The sequence below is a fragment of the Xenia sp. Carnegie-2017 genome, unplaced genomic scaffold (assembly GCF_021976095.1).
Source record: "Xenia sp. Carnegie-2017 unplaced genomic scaffold, XeniaSp_v1 HiC_scaffold_25, whole genome shotgun sequence".
Taxonomy (NCBI): Eukaryota; Metazoa; Cnidaria; class Anthozoa; order Malacalcyonacea; family Xeniidae; genus Xenia; species Xenia sp. Carnegie-2017.
In genome coordinates this window covers 2,489,093-2,508,731 of record NW_025813488.1, presented here as the reverse complement: position 1 = coordinate 2,508,731, position 19,639 = coordinate 2,489,093, and the positions used below count along the sequence as shown (strand labels likewise).

Below are 19,639 nucleotides of genomic sequence, written 5' to 3'. Positions count from 1 at the left end.
ACAAACTTTTCCCTGAAAGTGCTTTGGCTTGCAAGCCTTCCAAAAGGGAAAACAAAGAAAGCCAACAGCCTACGAAGACAGTCGCAATAATGAATCGACCACCCTGCGTAGGAGTATGAAAATTTTTAAACAACGTGTTTTGTCATTTATCCCATTGTGCTTCAACTGGAAAGAACTAGTTTCAACCACAGAACTTGACCTGCTACCTATATATTTCATAAAATAGAAGAAAGTTCCCACCAAATACCAAATCAATTGAACAAATATAACAGTAAAAATCTGGTCAAAATTTCATCACTTCGTAGTATTTTATTCGCATATGAATCACAACGCCAGCGCCGTGAATCGATTCCCATGGAGATGAAAATAGTATGTATGAAACAGACTGTATTGATCAGTATGGTCAACCATTGCCTCATACGATGCTATATATAGCTCAATACTATATATAGCCATATAAATATTACAATATCGTTAATCTAGGTATTTCCATTTATTAGATGAGTGGACATTTCTCCGGATTGAAATTTTTCAATCTATCGAGCTTTCAACTCGGTTCTTCGAACCTTCTTCTGAATACAGAATTACAATCCACATAACCGAGGGAGTTAAAATTCTATATTGTGATGAAAGCTAAAAGGACAGAGTCAAATTAATAACTGCATAAATATATAGAGAGCTTAGGACCACGCCAGAGAGATTAAGATTTTCTCTAAGCAAGTCTAAGTAAAACATTTTGCTCATTCGCTGAATTCTTTTGCATAAACGATTTTTTATCTTGACGATGGCAAAAATGTGAAGGGCAAACATGACTTGAACAAGAATCACAATCTTCTCCAAATGTTTTAAAATTGTGTAAATAATTTGTTAAATATTACATACAATGCCAAAATAAAGTCATAATTTACCAGTATACATACGAAAAACAGACGCATATTAGACTACCGCACCGCAGTTAAAAATACTTCAATCCATTATAAATTGTATAATCCTGTCTATTTTCCTGTACAGATTTCCTGTAGTTGGCACAAGCGTTACCGGGGGGACTGGAAACGAGAGATATCAGTTGCAATTCGTCGAATATCGACGAAAACGATCCTTGCCTTTATTGTTATAAATTATTTCAAGCAAGAGATAAATAGCATTATTTCATTTAAAATAGTAGATAGTCCAAAGTCTATATTATAACAATATACATTTTAAACATAAAATGGATTCTTCAATATTCTACCCATACGATAATCGTAAATTTGACGGCAAAAGAACACGAGTTTGGGGTCACAAGTTGATGGTATTTTTTCTCTTGTGGTCCGCGTGGACTCCGCAGGTGGGACGAGGGTAGCAGGGGACATACGAGAATACAGTGAGCGTTTGATAGCGGCTCTATACCTACGAGGAAACAAAACATATATACATGCATACATATATACCCCATTCATGTACAATAGATGAATTATATATCAGCATTTATACATATATATCCATACATACCCACTCATGTACTACATATATCAATCATATATCAGCATTTATACATATATACCCATTCATGTACAATAGATGAATTATATATCAGCATTTATACATATATATCCATACATACCCACTCATGTACTATATATATTCATCGTGTATCTGCATGCATACAAACATATGACATATATACGCCATCATAACTTACATACCCAACATAAAAAATACCCAGCTCAAAACCAAACCATACTCTTAAATGATAAAACCCACCTGCAATATTGAGGGTAACTGATAACATAACATTTGTCAATTATACACGCCACGCTGTTGTCATCTTTGTGTCGCGATGCGAAAATTTCATTCTGTAAAAGAAGAATCGGAAAGCAACTTTTACCTTCGCCAAGTTTTAATCAAACTCAAGTCTGAAAGCAAAATCCACCCGCTTGAATCTAATGTCCGCTGTCTTCATGCTTGAAAAGATATCACACAATCACACATTCATTATTTATTCTTAGCTCACTGGTAGTTACCATTTAGGTTGCCATGAGTACCATATAGCTACCATAATTAGCCTATAGGTACCATATAGGTACCAACATTAGCTTGCACTAGAATGTACTTCCATGTACTCCATTATCGAGTTTTTCGCCACAAAATAAATCTTAGTCTAGTCACGTTCCCAGACTTTCAACGTCGCTAACTTTTTTCTCAGTTGAGTAGATTTAAATGGTATGACACTTTACCAATGAATGACCATTATGTACTCCAATGTTCACACTTACCTCGCCATGAATGTTGTCTTGTTTCCCCATTTCAGTTTGTTCGGGACGATAATACCATAAAACGCTCATCATCATCTCGCCGGAGTGGGGACCTGGAACGAAAAAACGCGACCTTTTAAAAAATACGTTTGTTTAACCGAGATCCACCAATAAAATGTTTTTCGAAACTTATAATTTACAATAGTGTGTTTATTTCAAAAACTCGGTAAAACACTCCGAAGAGGGGATTATATCTTCTAGAAATATAAATTCAGCAATAGATTTAAGGAAACGCGGAACTTGGCACAATTTATCACACTTATTAACAATAACAGAGGTTTGATGTGTAGAAAATGATTACTGTTCAACCGGCCAGGTAAGGGTCCGATTACTTGGAACAATTTCAGACAGGGCTGAGTTTCAGCCCTGGTGTATAAACCGGGCTGAAATTTACGAAGCTCGTCCGAGGCATGATCGCCAGTTGTCGTTAATTTGTTGTTGTCATCATAAGCAATAGGTACGCAATTACGCATGCGCGAATATTTTAGCGGTGATTTCAGCTAGGACTGAAACGATTAAATGACAGATTTTTCAGCCCGCGCTGAAATTTCATCCCGGGTAGTTTAGTCGGGCTGAAATTCCAGCCCGAGCTCACTGAAACTCAGCCCGGGTTAGAATTGTTCTCGTGTAATCCCGTACGCTATTTTGATAGGATATTATAACAGGCCCGGGCTGAAATTGCTCCATGTAATCGGCCCCTAAGAATCGAGTTTGGAGCGGTTCAACCACAGAAACTAAACAGCTTTGAATTGCATCATTTTGCCATGTAAATGCTCTTCGCGGTGCAATAATCTTTATCCCTCAAAACCCAAAAAGAATCCCACGCTATCCCCTCTACAATCCTTACCAATTTCCTCCTCCCAAAAACCAGAAACTCGAGCGACAAACGGAAGATCTCTACGTCGCGGTCCAGACTTCAACAACACAGAATCGCGAACATAAATAACCTCGTCGTTCCTTTTTATGCCAATGTAATACTTTCGCATGACTTTGGTCTCGTTCTGTTGTCGATGAAAAGAAGAAACGAAATCTACTGTCTAAGTATGATCGTATAAAAACTATTACACGTTTGTAGATGTAGATCGTCCAGGTTTAGTAAAGTGCCGAGAAGGACTGCTGGTGTTGACGTTGACTGATGCTTCGACATCTCTAGCCGTCAAATGAGAAGTAAACTACCGCTAAGGTTGAAGATGACTACAGCTAAGGTTGAAGATGACTACAGCTAAGGTTGAAGATGACTACCGCTAAGGTTGAAGATGACTACCACTAAGGTTGAAGATGACTACAGCTAAGGTTGAAGATGACTACCGCTAAGGTTGAAGATGACTACAGCTAAGGTTGAAGATGACTACAGCTAAGGTTGAAGATGACTACAGCTAAGGTTGAAGATGACTACAGCTAAGGTTGAAGATGACTACAGCTAAGGTTGAAGATGACTACAGCTAAGGTTGAAGATGACTACCGCTAAGGTTGAAGATGACTACAGCTAAGGTTGAAGATGACTACAGCTAAGGTTGAAGATGACTACAGCTAAGGTTGAAGATGACTACAGCTAAGGTTGAAGATGACTACCGCTAAGGTTGAAGATGACTACAGCTAAGGTTGAAGATGACTACAGCTAAGGTTGAAGATGACTACAGCTAAGGTTGAAGATGACTACAGCTAAGGTTGAAGATGACTACCGCTAAGGTTGAAGATGACTACAGCTAAGGTTGAAGATGACTACAGCTAAGGTTGAAGATGACTACAGCTAAGGTTGAAGATGACTACAGCTAAGGTTGAAGATGACTACCGCTAAGGTTGAAGATGACTACAGCTAAGGTTGAAGATGACTACAGCTAAGGTTGAAGATGACTACAGCTAAGGTTGAAGATGACTACCGCTAAGGTTGAAGATGACTACAGCTAAGGTTGAAGATGACTACAGCTAAGGTTGAAGATGACTACCGCTAAGGTTGAAGATGACTACAGCTAAGGTTGAAGATGACTACCGCTAAGGTTGAAGATGACTACAGCTAAGGTTGAAGATGACTACAGCTAAGGTTGAAGATGACTACCGCTAAGGTTGAAGATGACTACAGCTAAGGTTGAAGATGACTACCGCTAAGGTTGAAGATGACTACAGCTAAGGTTGAAGATGACTACCGCTAAGATGACCCTGACATTGACTCTGAAGATGACTAAGGCTGTCGAAACGTCAGTCGACAACAACAAAAACAGTCCTTCTCAGGACTTTACTAAAATGGACGATCTACATCTAAAATATGTAACGATACTCCCGGGTTCAAACCGTTCATTTTATAAAAACTATTCATATTTTTCATCAAGTAAACGATGAAAGTTGCTCCAAAACTCAAGATACGAGCTTTCATAAAGCAAGACCACAAAATCACAGCAAATCGTTTTCTTGTTTTATAAAAGTTCGTCATCTTGAGTTGAAAAAATGTAAAGATTTGACAAGAGCATATTTTTTCGTATACATCGTGAAATCGTCCGAAAGAAAAACGTTTTGCAATAAGTATCAACTCAACAAAATAAAAAATTACTAGATTAAAATTACATACGAATATCTATTTTATGACACGTTCGTGTGTTGAGAGATCCTTTAAAAGGTCAAGAAAATTTTCAAAGATCAATGAAAAATAATTCGACAATTCTAAAAACGGTGCTGAGAAGCACCAAACGCTTTTTTCCACAAATTTACATACGCGCCATGTTTTGCTGACAAAATAAGAAAAGAAGAAAATGTTGATGCTTCAGTTGTGATGTTCAGGTAACTTACATAAAAATAAGGTTTAACAATTGGAGAGCCAAGATAACACCAACCATTTGTCCTCTAAAGAATAAAAATAAAATAGAACTATTGTCATAAGCAAGAAAAAGGTCATAGACACACTTTGTAGGAAAAACATATCTTCCAGCTCTCTTCCCCTTGATATGTCTATGGATAAAGATGATTACCTTAGGTCCATCATGGCTGACAAGTCTTGACTTTGACCATGAGCTATTGGATGTCTTTGGATTGGTGACCATCTTGCGGCCACCAAAATTTGATGTTGATGTTGCTGCAAAATTTATTTTGGGAATTTTGAGTTTTCCCGGAACCGTATTCCCAAGGCCGTGTTCGTAAGGACCCTTTTTCTGAATTAGCTGTGCCATTTGTTGCTTGGAGGATTTCGAAGCCTGATTGGCTGATCTTTCCTTGCTAAGGATAGCACTAAGCATAGCACGAGAGTTTAAAACAGCAACCTTAGGGCTGAGGTTGACCATGTGCCCTTGTGCTGCCTCTGGCGGGGGTTTCGATGGGGCATGAGGTGTTAGACAATGTTTTTTAGTGAGAGGTATGGACACAAGAGTACCATTGGCAATTGTACTCACGTAACTTTTGATAGGCACTTCCTTTAATGTTGATGACCTGCATGTACACTGGATGGATGATCTTGGTCGGGGTAGCTTGACCTGTAGGCCAACATCGACAACTTCTTTGCCTTTGTGAATACGTTTATCAGAAATGTACGTTGTTTCATCTACATTCATTGTGGAATCTTTATCAACTTTCAACCTCTTTGCTTGCTGCAACTCTTCATCAGAATCCGATGTTCGTTTCCCTCCGATGTCCAGATGATTCTGAGTGGTCGAATTTTCAAAATCCTGTACACAATTGGCATTACTTGAATTTGCGGGGCCAGGGAGTTCTGTAGTTCGAACAAAGTTGTTCTCATTATTAGTTGAAATATTTGCAAGTCTTGGTCTGCATCTCTCCTTAGGTGCATTGACCTCATTGCCACAATCAGGCAAACTGTTCACATTTTGTGGTTTCTTTGAGTTTGACGTTCTATCGCCAATGGAACGGCCAGCTAGGGAACTTGAAGGTTCATAATACACATTCACTTTTGCTGCTGCATTCAAACTGGCTTCACGTCTAACTCTGCTACGTGTCATGAGATCTGATGAAACAAAATCCTTGTTGACAAAGCCCGCTGTAGGGTTGAGTCGACTTACAATCTTTTTATGTTTCTCACTACTGTCATTAGCTTTACATGCAGGAGTAAGCTGTCCATTACTCTCCCAATTAATATCTAATTTATCCTCGTGATCCATGACACTTGGGCTGCCATTGCCATGGAATTTGTGTGGTAAGTATGTATTATTCACATGCGGTTTCCCACGCGAGATCTCAAGTGCATATCCAGGTTGGCCGTATTGCTTGTGTTAATTTGTTGAATGTCTTCAAGGGATGATGCTTTTGTATGTCTAGTTATTCTGCCCTTGCAATTAAGTTTTAATTACTTTAAAAATAATCTCAATTGCACAAGTTTTCAATAATTAGTGATTTTTTCAATCTTCAAACATTAGACATTTCATTTTCTAAAAAGCAAATCGTTTTACGAAAGAGAAAACCTTCGTGGTTTTTGTAAAAAGACAGTTTGACAACTAATGAAGCAATTCTCTTTCGTTGAGAGTTTCGTTTCTTTTGAAAACGGAAAAAAGTTCATTTTCATTTTTCAGCCATCTAAAATTGGAAAACTTTTCTCACAATTTCACGAAAAATACGCGAGCAACATTATTTAAAATCGGGTAGTTTATCACGTACAGCTTATTCAGCTCAATCTCACATCGGAAAAAAACCTAAAACTCAATACTGACATTCGTCAGGACACGTTGGAGGGACAATAGGCAACGACCTCTGAGAAAAATCTCCGGAACTTCAAACTCGAGTAAATAAAGAACCTAACAAGACTAAATTAGCCGAGCAAAGATTTCATCGGAGAATGTTCCATGTCGACCAGTGGACGCAATGCTTATAATATAAACACAAAATAAAATAATACCTGAATTACAGAAGAGTTCTTGTTGACAGTTGTAGCCATCAGTGACTGGAATCCGAAATGGGTGCGCTTCCCTAAATTTACAGCATTGTCACAACGCTTAAACAAGAAAAAGAGTCCTTCATTACAAGCCACGACGCTTTGGCCAAAAATTTAGGACTCTATTTGATAGGTTTCTGTTGTTTTAGAACCTCATGTCAGTTTTAAAAACCTTTTCTTTTTAATATTTCACACACAACCGCCCAATTCATCCAAGTCATTACGCGGCTCAATATTATGAAACTGCTTACGATGGCTTATAATGAGTTCCCACAATACACTGCGATTCCATTGTGAAATTTTTGTGGAAATTCCTCGGAATTATCTTTTGTATTAGGAATAATAAAACTTTATGTAAAAATCAAATGAACAAGAATAAGGAATACAGGCAATCTTTTATGGAATTCTAAAGATAGTAGACCTATATTTCGAAAGACGTGACACTGCGATATAGATTACCCCTCCCCCCCACTCCTAAATCCTTCAATTGATATCCATTGCGCCACCAGTCAAGTGAGCTGAATGTTGACGTTCATACATTGTCACAGCTGGGATCTTCTTCTATATGTCACATAATTTCGCTTGCTATTTTTCTTCGAGATATTTCAATTTATAGTTCATAATGTCAGTCTCATTTAGCTGTCCCTCTGCCTCTTGCTTACAATAGCGAGTTCGAGATTGACTTTTTATAGGGCAGATGCCTCTCTTCACAAAACAACATAAGTTCTTGGTTTTCCACCAATTTGAGTTAAAACACGCGGTTTTTTTAAAAGCAAAAACTTCTCTATAGGACGCATCTGTTAACGTCCATTTACATCCCACCTTTACACTGGAACGAAGATTTGACTAACACAAGAAATGTTCGCTGATCAAATTGGATTTTTTATAACTGCAATGCACGAGTGGAGTCGCAGTTATTCGTCAAAAAAATGTTAATATCGAAGAAAAACCTATGGTTTGTGTTTATTATCCAGATGTGTAACAGCAGAACAGAAACTTCGAGAAAGACTTCCCATTTATGACGTAAAAAGGTTATTAATTATGTCAACGAGTGGTTAAAATGTATCGATAAAGCCAAGGAGTTGATAGCACAAAAACTGAAAGACAATAAAACAATGGTTTGATAATAGAGTGATCAAGGAAACGAGACTATTACAAAACGCTCATTTGTTTGATAAAAATATTTAATAACTACACTAATACAAGAGAGTTTATCTGTCAGTGTTAACTTCACATTCGGCGTACATTGGGAAACTACGTGATTCAGATTAAGTCGACTTGACTTTGAACGACCCTAGGTTTTAATTAGAAATACTTTCTACTGCGTACAAGCCCGCTGATAGCCTGAGTTGTAAGTTGAGCTACGTATTAAAAGGGGAAAGATCAACGGAAATTAAAATAAACATGACATAAACATGAAGGTTGAATAAGAAAGTTGGGAGGGATGCCATCATCGTAAATAAGAATCCAAGCGACTCGCAAAAGAAAACGTTAAAACAAATGAAGAACAGAAGCGAGCTTTGAATAAATATAGACAGCACAAACAGCAACGAGGAATACTTAAACATTCAAAAGCATTTCGAATGAACAACGCGGGCACCAGCCTCGGCGTATTCGTCAACTGTAACGACCATTTCTTGAAATGTTGGAAGTGACGCCATTACAGAGCCTCCCAGCCACGTGGAGATATGTCGATTTTCAGGTGCGACGAAATTTTTGAATCTCCTGTCGTCAGCTCGTAGCTCCTGCTCTAGTCTATCCGTGAAACCTTTCATTAAGGTTGTACCGCCAGACACGCTCATTGTTTTGTAACATTGTTCTTGAAGTTCAGACTCGCAGCTGTAAATGAAAAATGAAGCAAATGTAATGGATACAACTGACATAGGTTCACAGTGTAAAGACTATTCTCGTTCTCTTATGTTCATTCAAACTGCCTACACTGACACACGTTATCTTAGTTTATATTTAAGATAGTGTAAAAACTGTTTTTCTTCTCTGTTGTTCATTCATCACTAGCTACACTGACACACGTTATCTTAGTTTATATTTTAGATAGTGTAAAGACCGTTCTTGTTCTCTCTAGTTCATTCATCACTGCCTACACTGATCTAAATTATATTCTTTGCTTGCACAAACACTGTTTTCGTTGTCGGCAGTTTATTCAAGTCTATTTTCGTTTGTCGGCAGTTTATGCTAACACCGTTGGCATAAAAAAATTTTGTCTCAAAAGAGAAGCTGACGAGAGAGAATGAAATCGTTAAAAAAAAGACATTTATTGCCAGTCACCTGTTAATGGAATCAATGATCAGTTTATGAGCAGGCGACTGAGTGAGACCAATCTCCATGGGTCGAAACAGGGACTCGGCGCAACCAAATCTCTCCAATCCAACCTCAATGACCTGACCGTCGGGTAATTCATATGGTTTCTGCAATTCAGCTTGACTCTTAAACCTCTTGGAATCACCCTCAAAATCTACGTGAAGAGAAGAGTGAGCTGTCAGTGTTCGTTGGTTTGTTTTTTTTTGCTAAATACAAAACTTCCAAAATCATTGAAGTGGAAATACTTTACTCAGGGCTCAAAGTATATTTTCCCGCACAACCAAGACGTAGGACCCAAGGGGCGAGTTTCCCTTATTCAAACTCACATTACAACACGAAAATAAAGTTCTATTTGGTAATGGAGCTCTTGTGTATTAGCGGGCTGCCCAGAATTTCAAAGCAGAACTTCTCCAAATTGTCATAGCCAGTTCGTTAAGATCGGTCGTGGTATGTATATATTTCGGCGTTCATTCGCGGTAAAACAACACATTTCTAAAAACACACACTCACAACAAGGACCTGACATGTTTGTAAATGTAGATCGTCCAGGTTGGTATAGTCCTGAGAAGGACTGTTTCTGTTGTTGTTGACTGTTGTTGTTGTTGATTGTTGGAGTCAAGAACAACAAAAACAGTCCTTCTCAGGACTATACCAACCTGGACGATCTACATTTACAAATATGTAACGATACTCCCGGGTTCAAACCATTTACTTTATGGACCTGACAATAACATAGCACGACCAAACTTTCAGGCTGGCAATGTCACTGCTTCTCCACAGGTCTTTTACCTTCGCTCAAAATGTCTCGAAGTACTGATGCTTCAACCCTTATCATTTTATGTAACACTACCTATTGCTGCAGGGCAAAAAAGGAAGGAACTGCTTATAAATAGGAAGTTTTTTGGGGGTAATTCCTAAAACTAATATTTGCTATCTTTAACGACCACCCAAGTGTCATTAACCACGGCAAATACTCTGTTCTGAATAATACTTAAGTTTTTAACCAAAACCATGTATTTGTTTCACAAAATAAGTGTCCATTCAGCCATAACCAAACAAACTTTTCATCTTGTAATTTTCATACTTTACGAAAGAAATATCTTATCGAGAAACAGAGAAAAAAAGCAATAAGGAAAAGAACTTGGACAAACCTAAAGAAAAATATCCCATCGTCTTTTTTATATTATCGACAATCTGCCATTGCGACGAGCTCCGAAAACCAAATCCTTGAAGGGACATGAGCAGCTTCTTTAAGTTCTCCGTCAGCTGATATCCAGCGATGTCCAATTGCTTCACCGTGTGAGGTAACACGTGACCTTCGTAAACCACGCCAGCCTGAGTACTTTTGAAACCGGAGTTAAAAGAAAGTCCAGAAGTATATCCAGTTGAGAAGAGAGAAAGCGTCAGTTGATCGACGATGAGCAATGAAGGCATGTGGAAGTGTTCAAACATTATCTGCAAGTAATCAATTTAAAATCATTTTTTAGACCTCGTTCGTTATCATGTCTGTTTTGTCTTCTGTCAAGTGCGGTAAAAACTGTCGTTAGTTTATCAGTTTGACGCGACAAAAAACTCGTGTTACTTGTTAAAAACTCCGTCTAGAGACGATGAATTGTTATTTTTATCGCGTGCGAAATGTCGGCGTTCATTTACAATGTTGGTGATCAGAATCTGACACTCGAGTCCTTATATAGCTAGTGTCTTCATCTGGAGTGATCTGATGTTAAAACTTCAGTCTTTACATACTCCAGTCTAATGTCTTCATCAGGAGTGATCTGACATTGAATCTTGAGTTCTTACATAGTATAGTTTAGTGTCTTCATAAGGAGTGATCTGATGTTGTAACTTAACTCCTAATACACTCCAGTCTAGTATCTTCATCAGAAGTAATATGATGTAGTAACGTGAGTTCTTATATACTCCAGTCTAGTATCTTCATCAGGAGTGATCTGATGTTGAAACTTCAGTCTTTACATACTCCAGTCTAGTGTCTTCATCAGGAGTGATCTGATGTTGAAACTTGAATTCTTATGTACTCCAGTCTAGTGTCTTCATCAGGAGTGATCTGATGCAGTAACTTGAGTTCTTATATACTCCAGTCTAGAGTGCCTTAAACAGTTGTAACTTGAGTTTTACACAAAATAAAACAGATCATGGCTTCTTGGCAGTGATTTAATCTTCAAACTACAACACAGCACTTGTTTATGTTCAATCCTAATAAAATAGATAAGTATGAGATGTATATCACATAACTGTACTCTTACTTCAGCAATCTTTTCAGTATTTTTCTTCGGACTGAGAGCACTCTGTGATACGAGAACAGAAAAATCAGGATGCTCAGGAATCACCATTAGACCATTAAACACATGATCCCAAAGCCCTTCAACATCACTCCATTTTTCCACGAGATCACATTTCAGTGGGTAATCTACAACATGAGAACTAATTATTAAAACTTGATCTTGTTGACATGAACCTATCTATATATTCTTTGTTATGGTGATGTCATAAATTTCAGGAGGGGGGACTGATATCGTGAGGTGCAACCCCGTACAACTCCCCTCCCCCCCCACCTGAGAATCGTTCTTAGGCTTGATGCATCACAAACTTGTTATTATTGTAATGTTAGGTTGGGTAACTTGCTACACAATGAAAAAATAAACATATACCAATACGAAGTACTCCTGCCTTTCCTGTGGCCTGGTCACCAAATACAGATCCTGGTTTGGCACTGTACTCTATGCCTGATATATCCTGAGAATATCGTAGAGGAGTACCAACAACAGACGATACTATTTGGCTTGGTACTGCTTCGTTTGAATAACCAGCTTTGAGAAATCCTGAGCCATTATCCAGGACAAGGACAGGAGTGCTATCAACTACAAAAATCCAAAAATACAATTTAATTGATTCACATAGCATCCATTAAATAGTTCCCAATAAAGTGCTATTTCTAAATTCTAATTGGAATTTTAGATTTCCCCGAAATAATTTGCCTGTCAGCAAAGGAGACACCATTTTCCTCATAGGTTAAACCTTTAATTTACATTTAATGATCCCTCCTCGCAAATGAATATGAAAAATTACAATTGGCTAAAAAGCTTTCTTTCAAAGACCAACATTGTTAACCATGTACCTACCTGACCTCAACCTAGATCTGCGGTGATCTGTATTCTTGTTGGTTGATGTTTGTACTTTGACATTGGGCAATGTTCCTAAAGCTTCCTCCTCGCTTTCAGGATTATCATCAAACATACCACTTTCCAAATTTTGGGATGCACCAGGACTTGATGGCGCTGAACTATGAGTTGTTTCTGTCTCATCAAAATTCAAATCGTCTTCAAGGTCATCAATCAAGCTTTTCCGCCAAAATTCTTTTTCATTGCAAACCTTTTGCGGTGACAAGAAGTTGGAATCATCTTCTTCATCAGATGAATCATCGTGACCTACCTCAACACTCGACCTCTTACTTTGAGGCCTGTCACTTTGTTGTTGTGAAGCCAAGAAACTAGAATCACTTGAATGTATTTCGACATCATTTAACTGTCTTTTTCCTAAGTAGGTCCCATCGATGTGGACTGAAGTTGTAGGTGTGTTTTGAATGGTCGAAAATGCTTTGTCCACTGCATTGCGGACAATTTCGCCAATATATACCTTAAGTTGACCATGAAGTTTGTTATTATTGTCAAGATTCAATGAACTTGCCTTGCTTATGGCATTTTTTTTTATTGTACTTTTCAAGTCTGATGCATATGTATTTTGTTCTGAAATGCTCTTTAAATGGAAGACATCTGATAAAATTTCATTTGATAATCTTTTAGCCAACTTATTCAAGTCCTCGTTAGATTTTTCTTTCTCAATAGGCTCATCAGCAATAAATAAGCCCTCGTTTGAAAGCAATTGTTCCTCGTCAAGGAGATCCTTGTCACCCTCAACAGCAGTGTCCCCATTATTCGAACTGTAACATTCATATCTATCAACATCTGGTATATCGCAATCATTGTCACAGTTGGAATCAAGCACAGACTGAACAATAGACTGACACAAAATGTTTGCAAACTTCTTTAGTGATGCTACTTTATCCACTGAAACATCATTTTCATTAGATGATGATGCACAAAAGCCAATTTCGAATCATGCACAACTGCATCAACAATACATTTTGAGAGGTCTTTAGAAAACTTCTCGATCACCAAATCTGAATGGGATTCATTATTTGAAATAGTTCCTTCAATGCGAGTGCTAGACACTTCATCCTTTTCACCAGAAATATCTTGCAATTCTCCTTCATACTTCACGTTTTTATCAACTGTCAAACCCTCATCGGTTTTGTAGCGTAAATTGTTTGGTATAATATTTTTTTTAACAGTGGGTACCGCTTTATTCTCCGCAAACGAGTTCTCTAAAACATTTTGCTTTTGACGTAACAGCTCATTTTCCGAATGACTGGCGTTGTTCAGGCTTTTGTCTTCCTGTTTATTGTCAATGTTTCTTTCGTTCTCAGCTGCTTGTTTACTGCTTGAATGTCTTTTTTCGTGAAATTGTTGAGGGATGTCGTTGATACCGTTCGAAGTTTCAGCTTTCGTTGTACTACTTTGTCTAAAATATGTGTCCGCTGAAAACTTGCCATTGATTTCCCCATGAACATTCTCTTCTTTTTTATCGCAAACGCTGCCATCGGATACCTCAGAAAGATCAATAACCCCTTTAGATTTCAGAGACGATGAACTATGGGCGCCTTTAGGGTCCGGGATCGCTTCTTTATCATCTATGGATTCGGTCGAAGACTTAGCGGTATAACGATATCTCAACACCTCGCTTTCAAGCCCTTGTGCACCTTCGTTGACATCCCCAAGCACTTGTTTCTCGTTATTTTTTACCGTAGAAGATTGTACGCGGTTTCTGTCTTCTGGTTTGTTCTCTTCGTTTGCCTTGCTGTCGGCGTCAAGGTCATGGCTTGACGAAACCGTCAACTTCACCGGAGAACTGCTCCTGAACCAAAGAAAATACACGATGATTAGGCTCGCCAAGAGCAGCACAGCACTGCCGATAGACAGGGGAAAGAACATGCCGAAAAATGCTTACGAGAATCAATAATTTTCACACGAAATTATCAACCCATTAAAAGATAAATCGCGAAGAAGCTCTATTTGTGTACAAGTACTAAGGTATTTGCGGGTTAAACTGCCCGTATCTTGGCTTCTCATCTTCATAATCTCTTGTCAAAATTGGCTGCGTGATATTTATTTAAAATTTGTTGAATTTTTTAGGGCGATTAACCACAGTTTGGTTATTAATATCTTTGACCCGAGCTTGCACCAGATGCGATGCTTTGACACATCCGTTTATCAAGCGTAATTGCAAAAAATGATAGAAACGTCTAGGTTGAAAATGCTAATGTAGTTATGAAAAGTAGTTGCTTCTTTAAAAACGGCAACAGTTGGAAGTTTTATTTGCTTTTCTACGCCGCAAACTGTTCGCTGAAAATAAATTGTGTGTACTGAACTATAAGCCATACAATGCATGCGCTCAATCTTTCCGATTTCTAATAGAAAACAGCTTTCCCATTGACGTGCAAGTTCGAATTTTTTTTCACCCACGGTATTTCGATTCTTTGCAGCAAGTAGAAAAATTTCCAAATGTTTATTGAGAAAACAAAATTTGGTTTTTGTTTAGTCGAGTAGATCGCTAAAGTTGCTTTCAAAACTGGCTTTACATATCAAAACTTTTACTCGACGTTGTTGATCCTTGCAAACTTTCAATCATTTGTAACAGGAATATTTGTGTAGATAATTGTTTCTTTTTAAGGGCAATTGAAAAATATTTTTGGGTAATTAACATGAATTGGCTAATTTATATCATAAAAAAACAATTGAATCACCAAAGCGAATACTGCCACAAACCATAAATAGAGGCGAGAATGCCAGAAAGAAATCACTGATCGGACCTAATTCAACGATAAAGCAAACATATTTTTGCTAGTCTCGTTTAGCTCTCATCTATCCCTCAAAAAAAACACGGCAGAAAGAATTTCATCTTTTCTTCGACAAATGAAGTGCTTTGTCTCGTTGTGTTCTGATTGTATTGTAATCTGAAGGATACTTATCTTGCCACAATGAGCCGAATAATCATAACGAAATGAAACAGAAAGGGTGAAATCTCAATAAGTGGTTATCAAATAACCCAATGAAACAGACTTCGACAAAACACATGTCTTGCACAACTCTCATCATTAGAAATATACGATTTAAACACTTGAGGCAATTGAACATTAACTATACCTGTCGGTTTCTCTTCTGCAAATGAAACAAGAGGTTAGACGTTTCCACATGACACCAGATCCAAACAAACTAAGACACAGAAGACGTCAACGAATCCAAACCTCCTCAGTTCTTAGTTAAATCTTTTGTCTTCTGTTGACATAAATTGCTAAAACAAGCAAAGACCAACTGCTTGCAACCACGCGACAAATATTTTTGTAAGATGTGACTTGCCCACGAGTCTGTCAGACTAGTCAACCGTTTTTAAAGAACCATATGTTCCCTAGGGTTAACGACACGAGACGATTCGGCTTTCGAATACACGCAAAACATGAAAGAAGATTTGAAATTCAATACCGAAGTATGACACACATTCTTCGAATAACAAAGATCCCCAGTCAGTCCGCATAGTTTCGACACGGTTCAGAGAAAACGGACATTGTATTTCTCCTTACCGAAATGCGGAAGAAAAAAGATCATTTCGCCGCGCAAAAAAGAAGACACAATCGGTATAAGGACACATTAACTGCTTCCAAACGTCACGAGAAAGCTGTTAAGAAAGCACGAAACAAGTAGAAAGTGATTAACGTTAAAACTGAAATCATTACACGAGTTATTAAACAGAAACTATTTCCTATTTCAAAAACATATATTCAATTCGATCAAAAATTAGAAAATGTCAAATCACACAACAATTAGTTTGTCAAGCACTTTCTGGAAATGGACAAAACTCGTCCATCGAAAAGATCACGCAGAAGAACACCAATACACCTCCAAGTTGTTCTGAATTTAGCGCCTCATTATCAGCATTTGATAAATTAAAATGAATATCCACTCCGATGAACAAATTTATAAATATCTTAGCACACGAACTTGATGAGCTCTTAAGATAACCAAAGTAGGCAGAATGTCACAAACCTGTACAAGACGAGTTGATCAAGCAATACTTATACTTAACTGTTAAGGATCTATAATATATATTATAATACAGCCCAATGGATTGTATTATATATGTATGTATATACATATATATTCTGTCTCTCAGACAGTTACATGGTATCAGCACAGAATAATACTGCCATTAAGAGGTCAACTTTAGACGACCTCTGTGTTGATATAGATTCAACAATACATAGATCACGCTTTGTCTAAGAGTAATACAATATTGATTCACCATTCAGATAGGGAGAGACCTCGTGTTCAATGACAAACAGACATTTTCATCTCGAAATACTGCAAGCTTAAAGTGTCACGACAGGAAATTTTGATTCTGTCATAAAAGATAGCCCAAAACTGAAATAAACTTTCTGATTGACATCAATGTTGGCATTCCCAGTAATGGAACTATTCAAGTACTTGTGAAAAGTAAATAAGAGAAACCATGGTCATTCTTTTTCTAATTTTCAGATCATGAAATCAAGTTTTATTTTGTTGTACAGCGACAAGGCTTCTCAAGTTTACAAATCAAAAAATACTTCAACAGCTCCAGAAGAAAGCATGCAAACTTCAACAGCTCCAGAAGAAAGCATGCAAACTTCAATGTTAAATAGAAATTTAACACCTGTTGCACAAGATCTTTTACTTCGGCAGGAAACAATTGCGCCATGCGTGCTGTGCAACACTCACGAAGGAAAAAGAGTAAACTATGTATCAAGTCAAAGCATGAATGAAATACTAGACAGGTTGCACGAAGCCAGGATAGCGTTATCCATTGGAAAGTAAAATTTTCAAACTTGTAAATAAGGAGTTTATATTTTCCTTACGACAAAGAAATTTTGTAATCTTATAAGCAATGTTTTGATTCAATGATTGCTAGAAGTCAAATCGTATATTTTTCCATTTTGAGAGATTTTTTAAACGTTCAAAAAATTCACCATCCATTGGATAACGAAAATCATACCTTCGTGCAACAGGCGTGAAATTTCGCGAAATTTTGGGATGCTACCAATTTTCCCATCAAATGCAAACAATATTCGGTACTATTTGGAGTATGCCAAATGATAAAATATGGCAGTGTCAGCAAAAATAAATTTATTGTTTTTTGCAATGCGTCATTAACTTCATGTAGCACATACATTGATTGAATGTCCTGTCCCGTGAAGCTACTCTACATCTTCTGGTCTCACAGGATGTTTCAACGGGATTATGGACTTTTTTTCATGATCTCGAGATAATGCTTTTCTCATGTCTATAATGACATGAAAAATTTTAGTCTGTAATATGACAATTATTAAGCAATGCATGCAAGAACTTTCCACTCTTACCAAAGGCATCTTCATCTGGATCACCCGAATAATAACCCAGCACCCTTCGGTAGATGGAATAGCCAAGACGCTTGTACATATTCACAGCAACATCATTGGAAACACGTACAAAGAGATCAACAAAGAAACAATTTTTCCTTCAATAGAAAAGTGAATTTCATCGACATCAAAAAAATTCAAAAAATCATTCATCGAGTCTTATCTTGCTTACCTCTCCGAGATATCCTCAAGACCTGTCATCAGAGTCCGAGCAATTCCTAACTTCCTGAATTCTGGAGCCACAGTCACTGCGGTCACATGTCCATGCCACTGTTCTCGTTCAACACTGCCCTCAGCCTTCCCCATTACTAAAACATATACATCATGAGGAACACTTCTCCATTGATAATACCCTTTCTTAGTATGATCGTGTAAAGTTAGGGCTGCCCTCTCCTTTCTCCTCAAAACTTAAATCCCCCTCCTAATATCATACATGTCTACATGGTATATAGTGCTGTCCAAATACAACGAGAGATTTAGAAGTTTTCTACGGATAGCTTTAGAACTTGATAACCTAAATCATACAAGAACCACAAAATTAATGTCCTTTGGCCCATTAGGTAACTAATAACCAGGACAAGCAGACAATTTTAAGTAAAACAAAACAAAACAAATTCCGAAAACAGACATCTCGTTTTCTTGATATTCAAGATCATACAAGAGTTTTAAAACAAAAGATGGTGTAATATTTCGTCTTTTCTCCAAAGACATCATCAGACTAATAGTTTACAATGCAGGCTGTGAAACTTTTATATAATTGGTAACTAATATGTCAGAGGGGGAGGGGAACGACAGGTTCTTTCAGAAATATTCTATAAGTGCATTAGTGTAAGCACATATACTCACTATAGCCCATTATTTGTCCATCTGGAGATTCTGCAACTTGAAAATATTCTGGCCATCGCGATAAATATTGCAAATAGAACTGAATGCCATACTTTGCACGAAAGAAGTCAAGGAGAGCTGGACAACATTAACATAAACAGCCACTGAGAATGATGCAGCTACAAACATTTACAAAAACGGCCCCTATGATGACTAGTTTCCCTTCAAATATGGTTAATAATACACAGAATGGCAATAAACGAGACTGTTAGCTTGCCACCATCAGCCTATTCTACCGTGAATTATGAACAATATCATTTATGATTTAAGATACAGTTTCGGTAAGAGGATCCAAGTTGCTAAAAAAACGTAAAGTCAAATATAATAATCAAAATTCAAAGCAGATGCACATCGTTCACGCACAATTCAATCTTACTTTTAGACTTACTACACTTACACATTTGCAAAATGAAATAGATCGTCACACTTGAATGGACGAATAGTCACCATTCTTTACATCAAAAGACTTGAAGAAAATAACAGGATTTCACTCTCGAAAGATAAATGAATGTTTCTTTGTAGGTTTGACAGAGTTGACGAAGAAGAAATCCTGAAATTTCTCAACAAAAAATATCATCTCATTTCATAATTCTTCTACCAATCCACCATATTGGATTTTATATGAATAGTCAGGGGGCACAATAGGATAAAGTGTACTGGTTGGGATAAGAAAGGAAACACGGTGTAGTAATCCCGTAAAATCTCCAAGCG

The 19,639-nt window shown here is 37.4% G+C and overlaps 4 protein-coding genes and 2 long non-coding RNA genes across 7 annotated transcripts; 2 read left to right on the top strand and 4 right to left on the bottom strand.

The window, feature by feature from the left end:
* The first annotated feature begins 59 nt into the window (after positions 1-59).
* LOC124453280 lies at positions 60-926 on the top strand. The gene is made up of 2 exons (XR_006951040.1): positions 60-369; positions 501-926. It is a non-coding gene; the product is annotated as an uncharacterized LOC124453280 (long non-coding RNA).
* LOC124453270 lies at positions 842-7,405 on the bottom strand. 2 transcript variants are annotated; one of them, XM_047004051.1, is made up of 7 exons: positions 7,126-7,405; positions 5,255-6,561; positions 5,076-5,129; positions 3,142-3,295; positions 2,256-2,347; positions 1,744-1,835; positions 842-1,389 (listed from the first exon to the last, which is right to left on the bottom strand). In XM_047004051.1, exons 2-7 carry the CDS (start codon positions 6,392-6,394, stop codon positions 1,200-1,202), a joined length of 1,722 nt encoding a protein of 573 aa, XP_046860007.1. In that variant the 5' UTR covers positions 6,395-6,561; positions 7,126-7,405; the 3' UTR covers positions 842-1,199. The 2 variants fall into 2 exon arrangements, with proteins under 2 accessions (XP_046860007.1, XP_046860008.1); XM_047004052.1 differs by having other exon boundaries at positions 5,255-6,556.
* A 922-nt stretch (positions 7,406-8,327) lies between these two features.
* On the bottom strand, positions 8,328-13,430 carry LOC124453452 (actin-3-like). The gene is made up of 7 exons (XM_047004268.1): positions 13,410-13,430; positions 12,621-13,365; positions 12,150-12,359; positions 11,745-11,908; positions 10,632-10,935; positions 9,448-9,634; positions 8,328-9,000 (listed from the first exon to the last, which is right to left on the bottom strand). Exons 1-7 carry the CDS (start codon positions 13,428-13,430, stop codon positions 8,730-8,732), a joined length of 1,902 nt encoding a protein of 633 aa, XP_046860224.1. The 3' UTR covers positions 8,328-8,729.
* On the bottom strand, positions 13,238-16,838 carry LOC124453271. The gene is made up of 2 exons (XM_047004053.1): positions 15,762-16,838; positions 13,238-14,472 (listed from the first exon to the last, which is right to left on the bottom strand). The coding sequence occupies exons 1-2, from the start codon at positions 15,809-15,811 to the stop codon at positions 13,554-13,556; spliced, it is 969 nt and encodes a 322-aa protein (XP_046860009.1). The 5' UTR covers positions 15,812-16,838; the 3' UTR covers positions 13,238-13,553.
* Positions 14,582-14,985, top strand: LOC124453281. The gene is made up of 2 exons (XR_006951041.1): positions 14,582-14,648; positions 14,751-14,985. It is a non-coding gene; the product is annotated as an uncharacterized LOC124453281 (long non-coding RNA).
* A 918-nt stretch (positions 16,839-17,756) lies between the features above and the next one.
* Positions 17,757-19,570, bottom strand: LOC124453276 (N-alpha-acetyltransferase 20-like). The gene is made up of 6 exons (XM_047004058.1): positions 19,326-19,570; positions 19,203-19,227; positions 18,890-18,980; positions 18,216-18,351; positions 18,005-18,141; positions 17,757-17,928 (listed from the first exon to the last, which is right to left on the bottom strand). The coding sequence occupies exons 1-6, from the start codon at positions 19,376-19,378 to the stop codon at positions 17,843-17,845; spliced, it is 528 nt and encodes a 175-aa protein (XP_046860014.1). The 5' UTR covers positions 19,379-19,570; the 3' UTR covers positions 17,757-17,842.
* Between the last annotated feature and the right edge of the window lie 69 nt (positions 19,571-19,639).

Bases quoted from the DNA above. Each gene is read 5' to 3' on its own strand.
- LOC124453270 (XM_047004051.1), bottom strand. From the start codon at position 6,394: ATGGATCACGAGGATAAATTAGATATTAATTGGGAGAGTAATGGACAG. The intron at 2,348-3,141 runs GTAAGGATTGTA...TTTTCGTTCCAG, and splicing joins TTTTTGGGAGGAGGAAATTG to GTCCCCACTCCGGCGAGATG. The intron at 1,836-2,255 runs GTAAGTGTGAAC...CTTCTTTTACAG, and splicing joins AAGACAACATTCATGGCGAG to AATGAAATTTTCGCATCGCG.
- LOC124453276 (XM_047004058.1), bottom strand. From the start codon at position 19,378: ATGGTGACTATTCGTCCATTCAAGTGTGACGATCTATTTCATTTTGCA. The intron at 19,228-19,325 runs GTAAGTGTAGTA...ACGTTTTTTTAG, and splicing joins CTATTTCATTTTGCAAATGT to CAACTTGGATCCTCTTACCG. The intron at 17,929-18,004 runs GTAAGAGTGGAA...ATGTCATTATAG, and splicing joins TCCAGATGAAGATGCCTTTG to ACATGAGAAAAGCATTATCT.
- LOC124453271 (XM_047004053.1), bottom strand. From the start codon at position 15,811: ATGTGGAAACGTCTAACCTCTTGTTTCATTTGCAGAAGAGAAACCGAC. The intron at 14,473-15,761 runs GTATAGTTAATG...TCTTTGGTTCAG, and splicing joins TGCAGAAGAGAAACCGACAG to GAGCAGTTCTCCGGTGAAGT.
- LOC124453452 (XM_047004268.1), bottom strand. From the start codon at position 13,430: ATGGGGACACTGCTGTTGAGG. The intron at 12,360-12,620 runs GTAGGTACATGG...GGATTTTTGTAG, and splicing joins CAGATCTAGGTTGAGGTCAG to TTGATAGCACTCCTGTCCTT. The intron at 9,635-10,631 runs GTTTGTCCAAGT...CTCTTCACGTAG, and splicing joins GATGGGATATTTTTCTTTAG to ATTTTGAGGGTGATTCCAAG.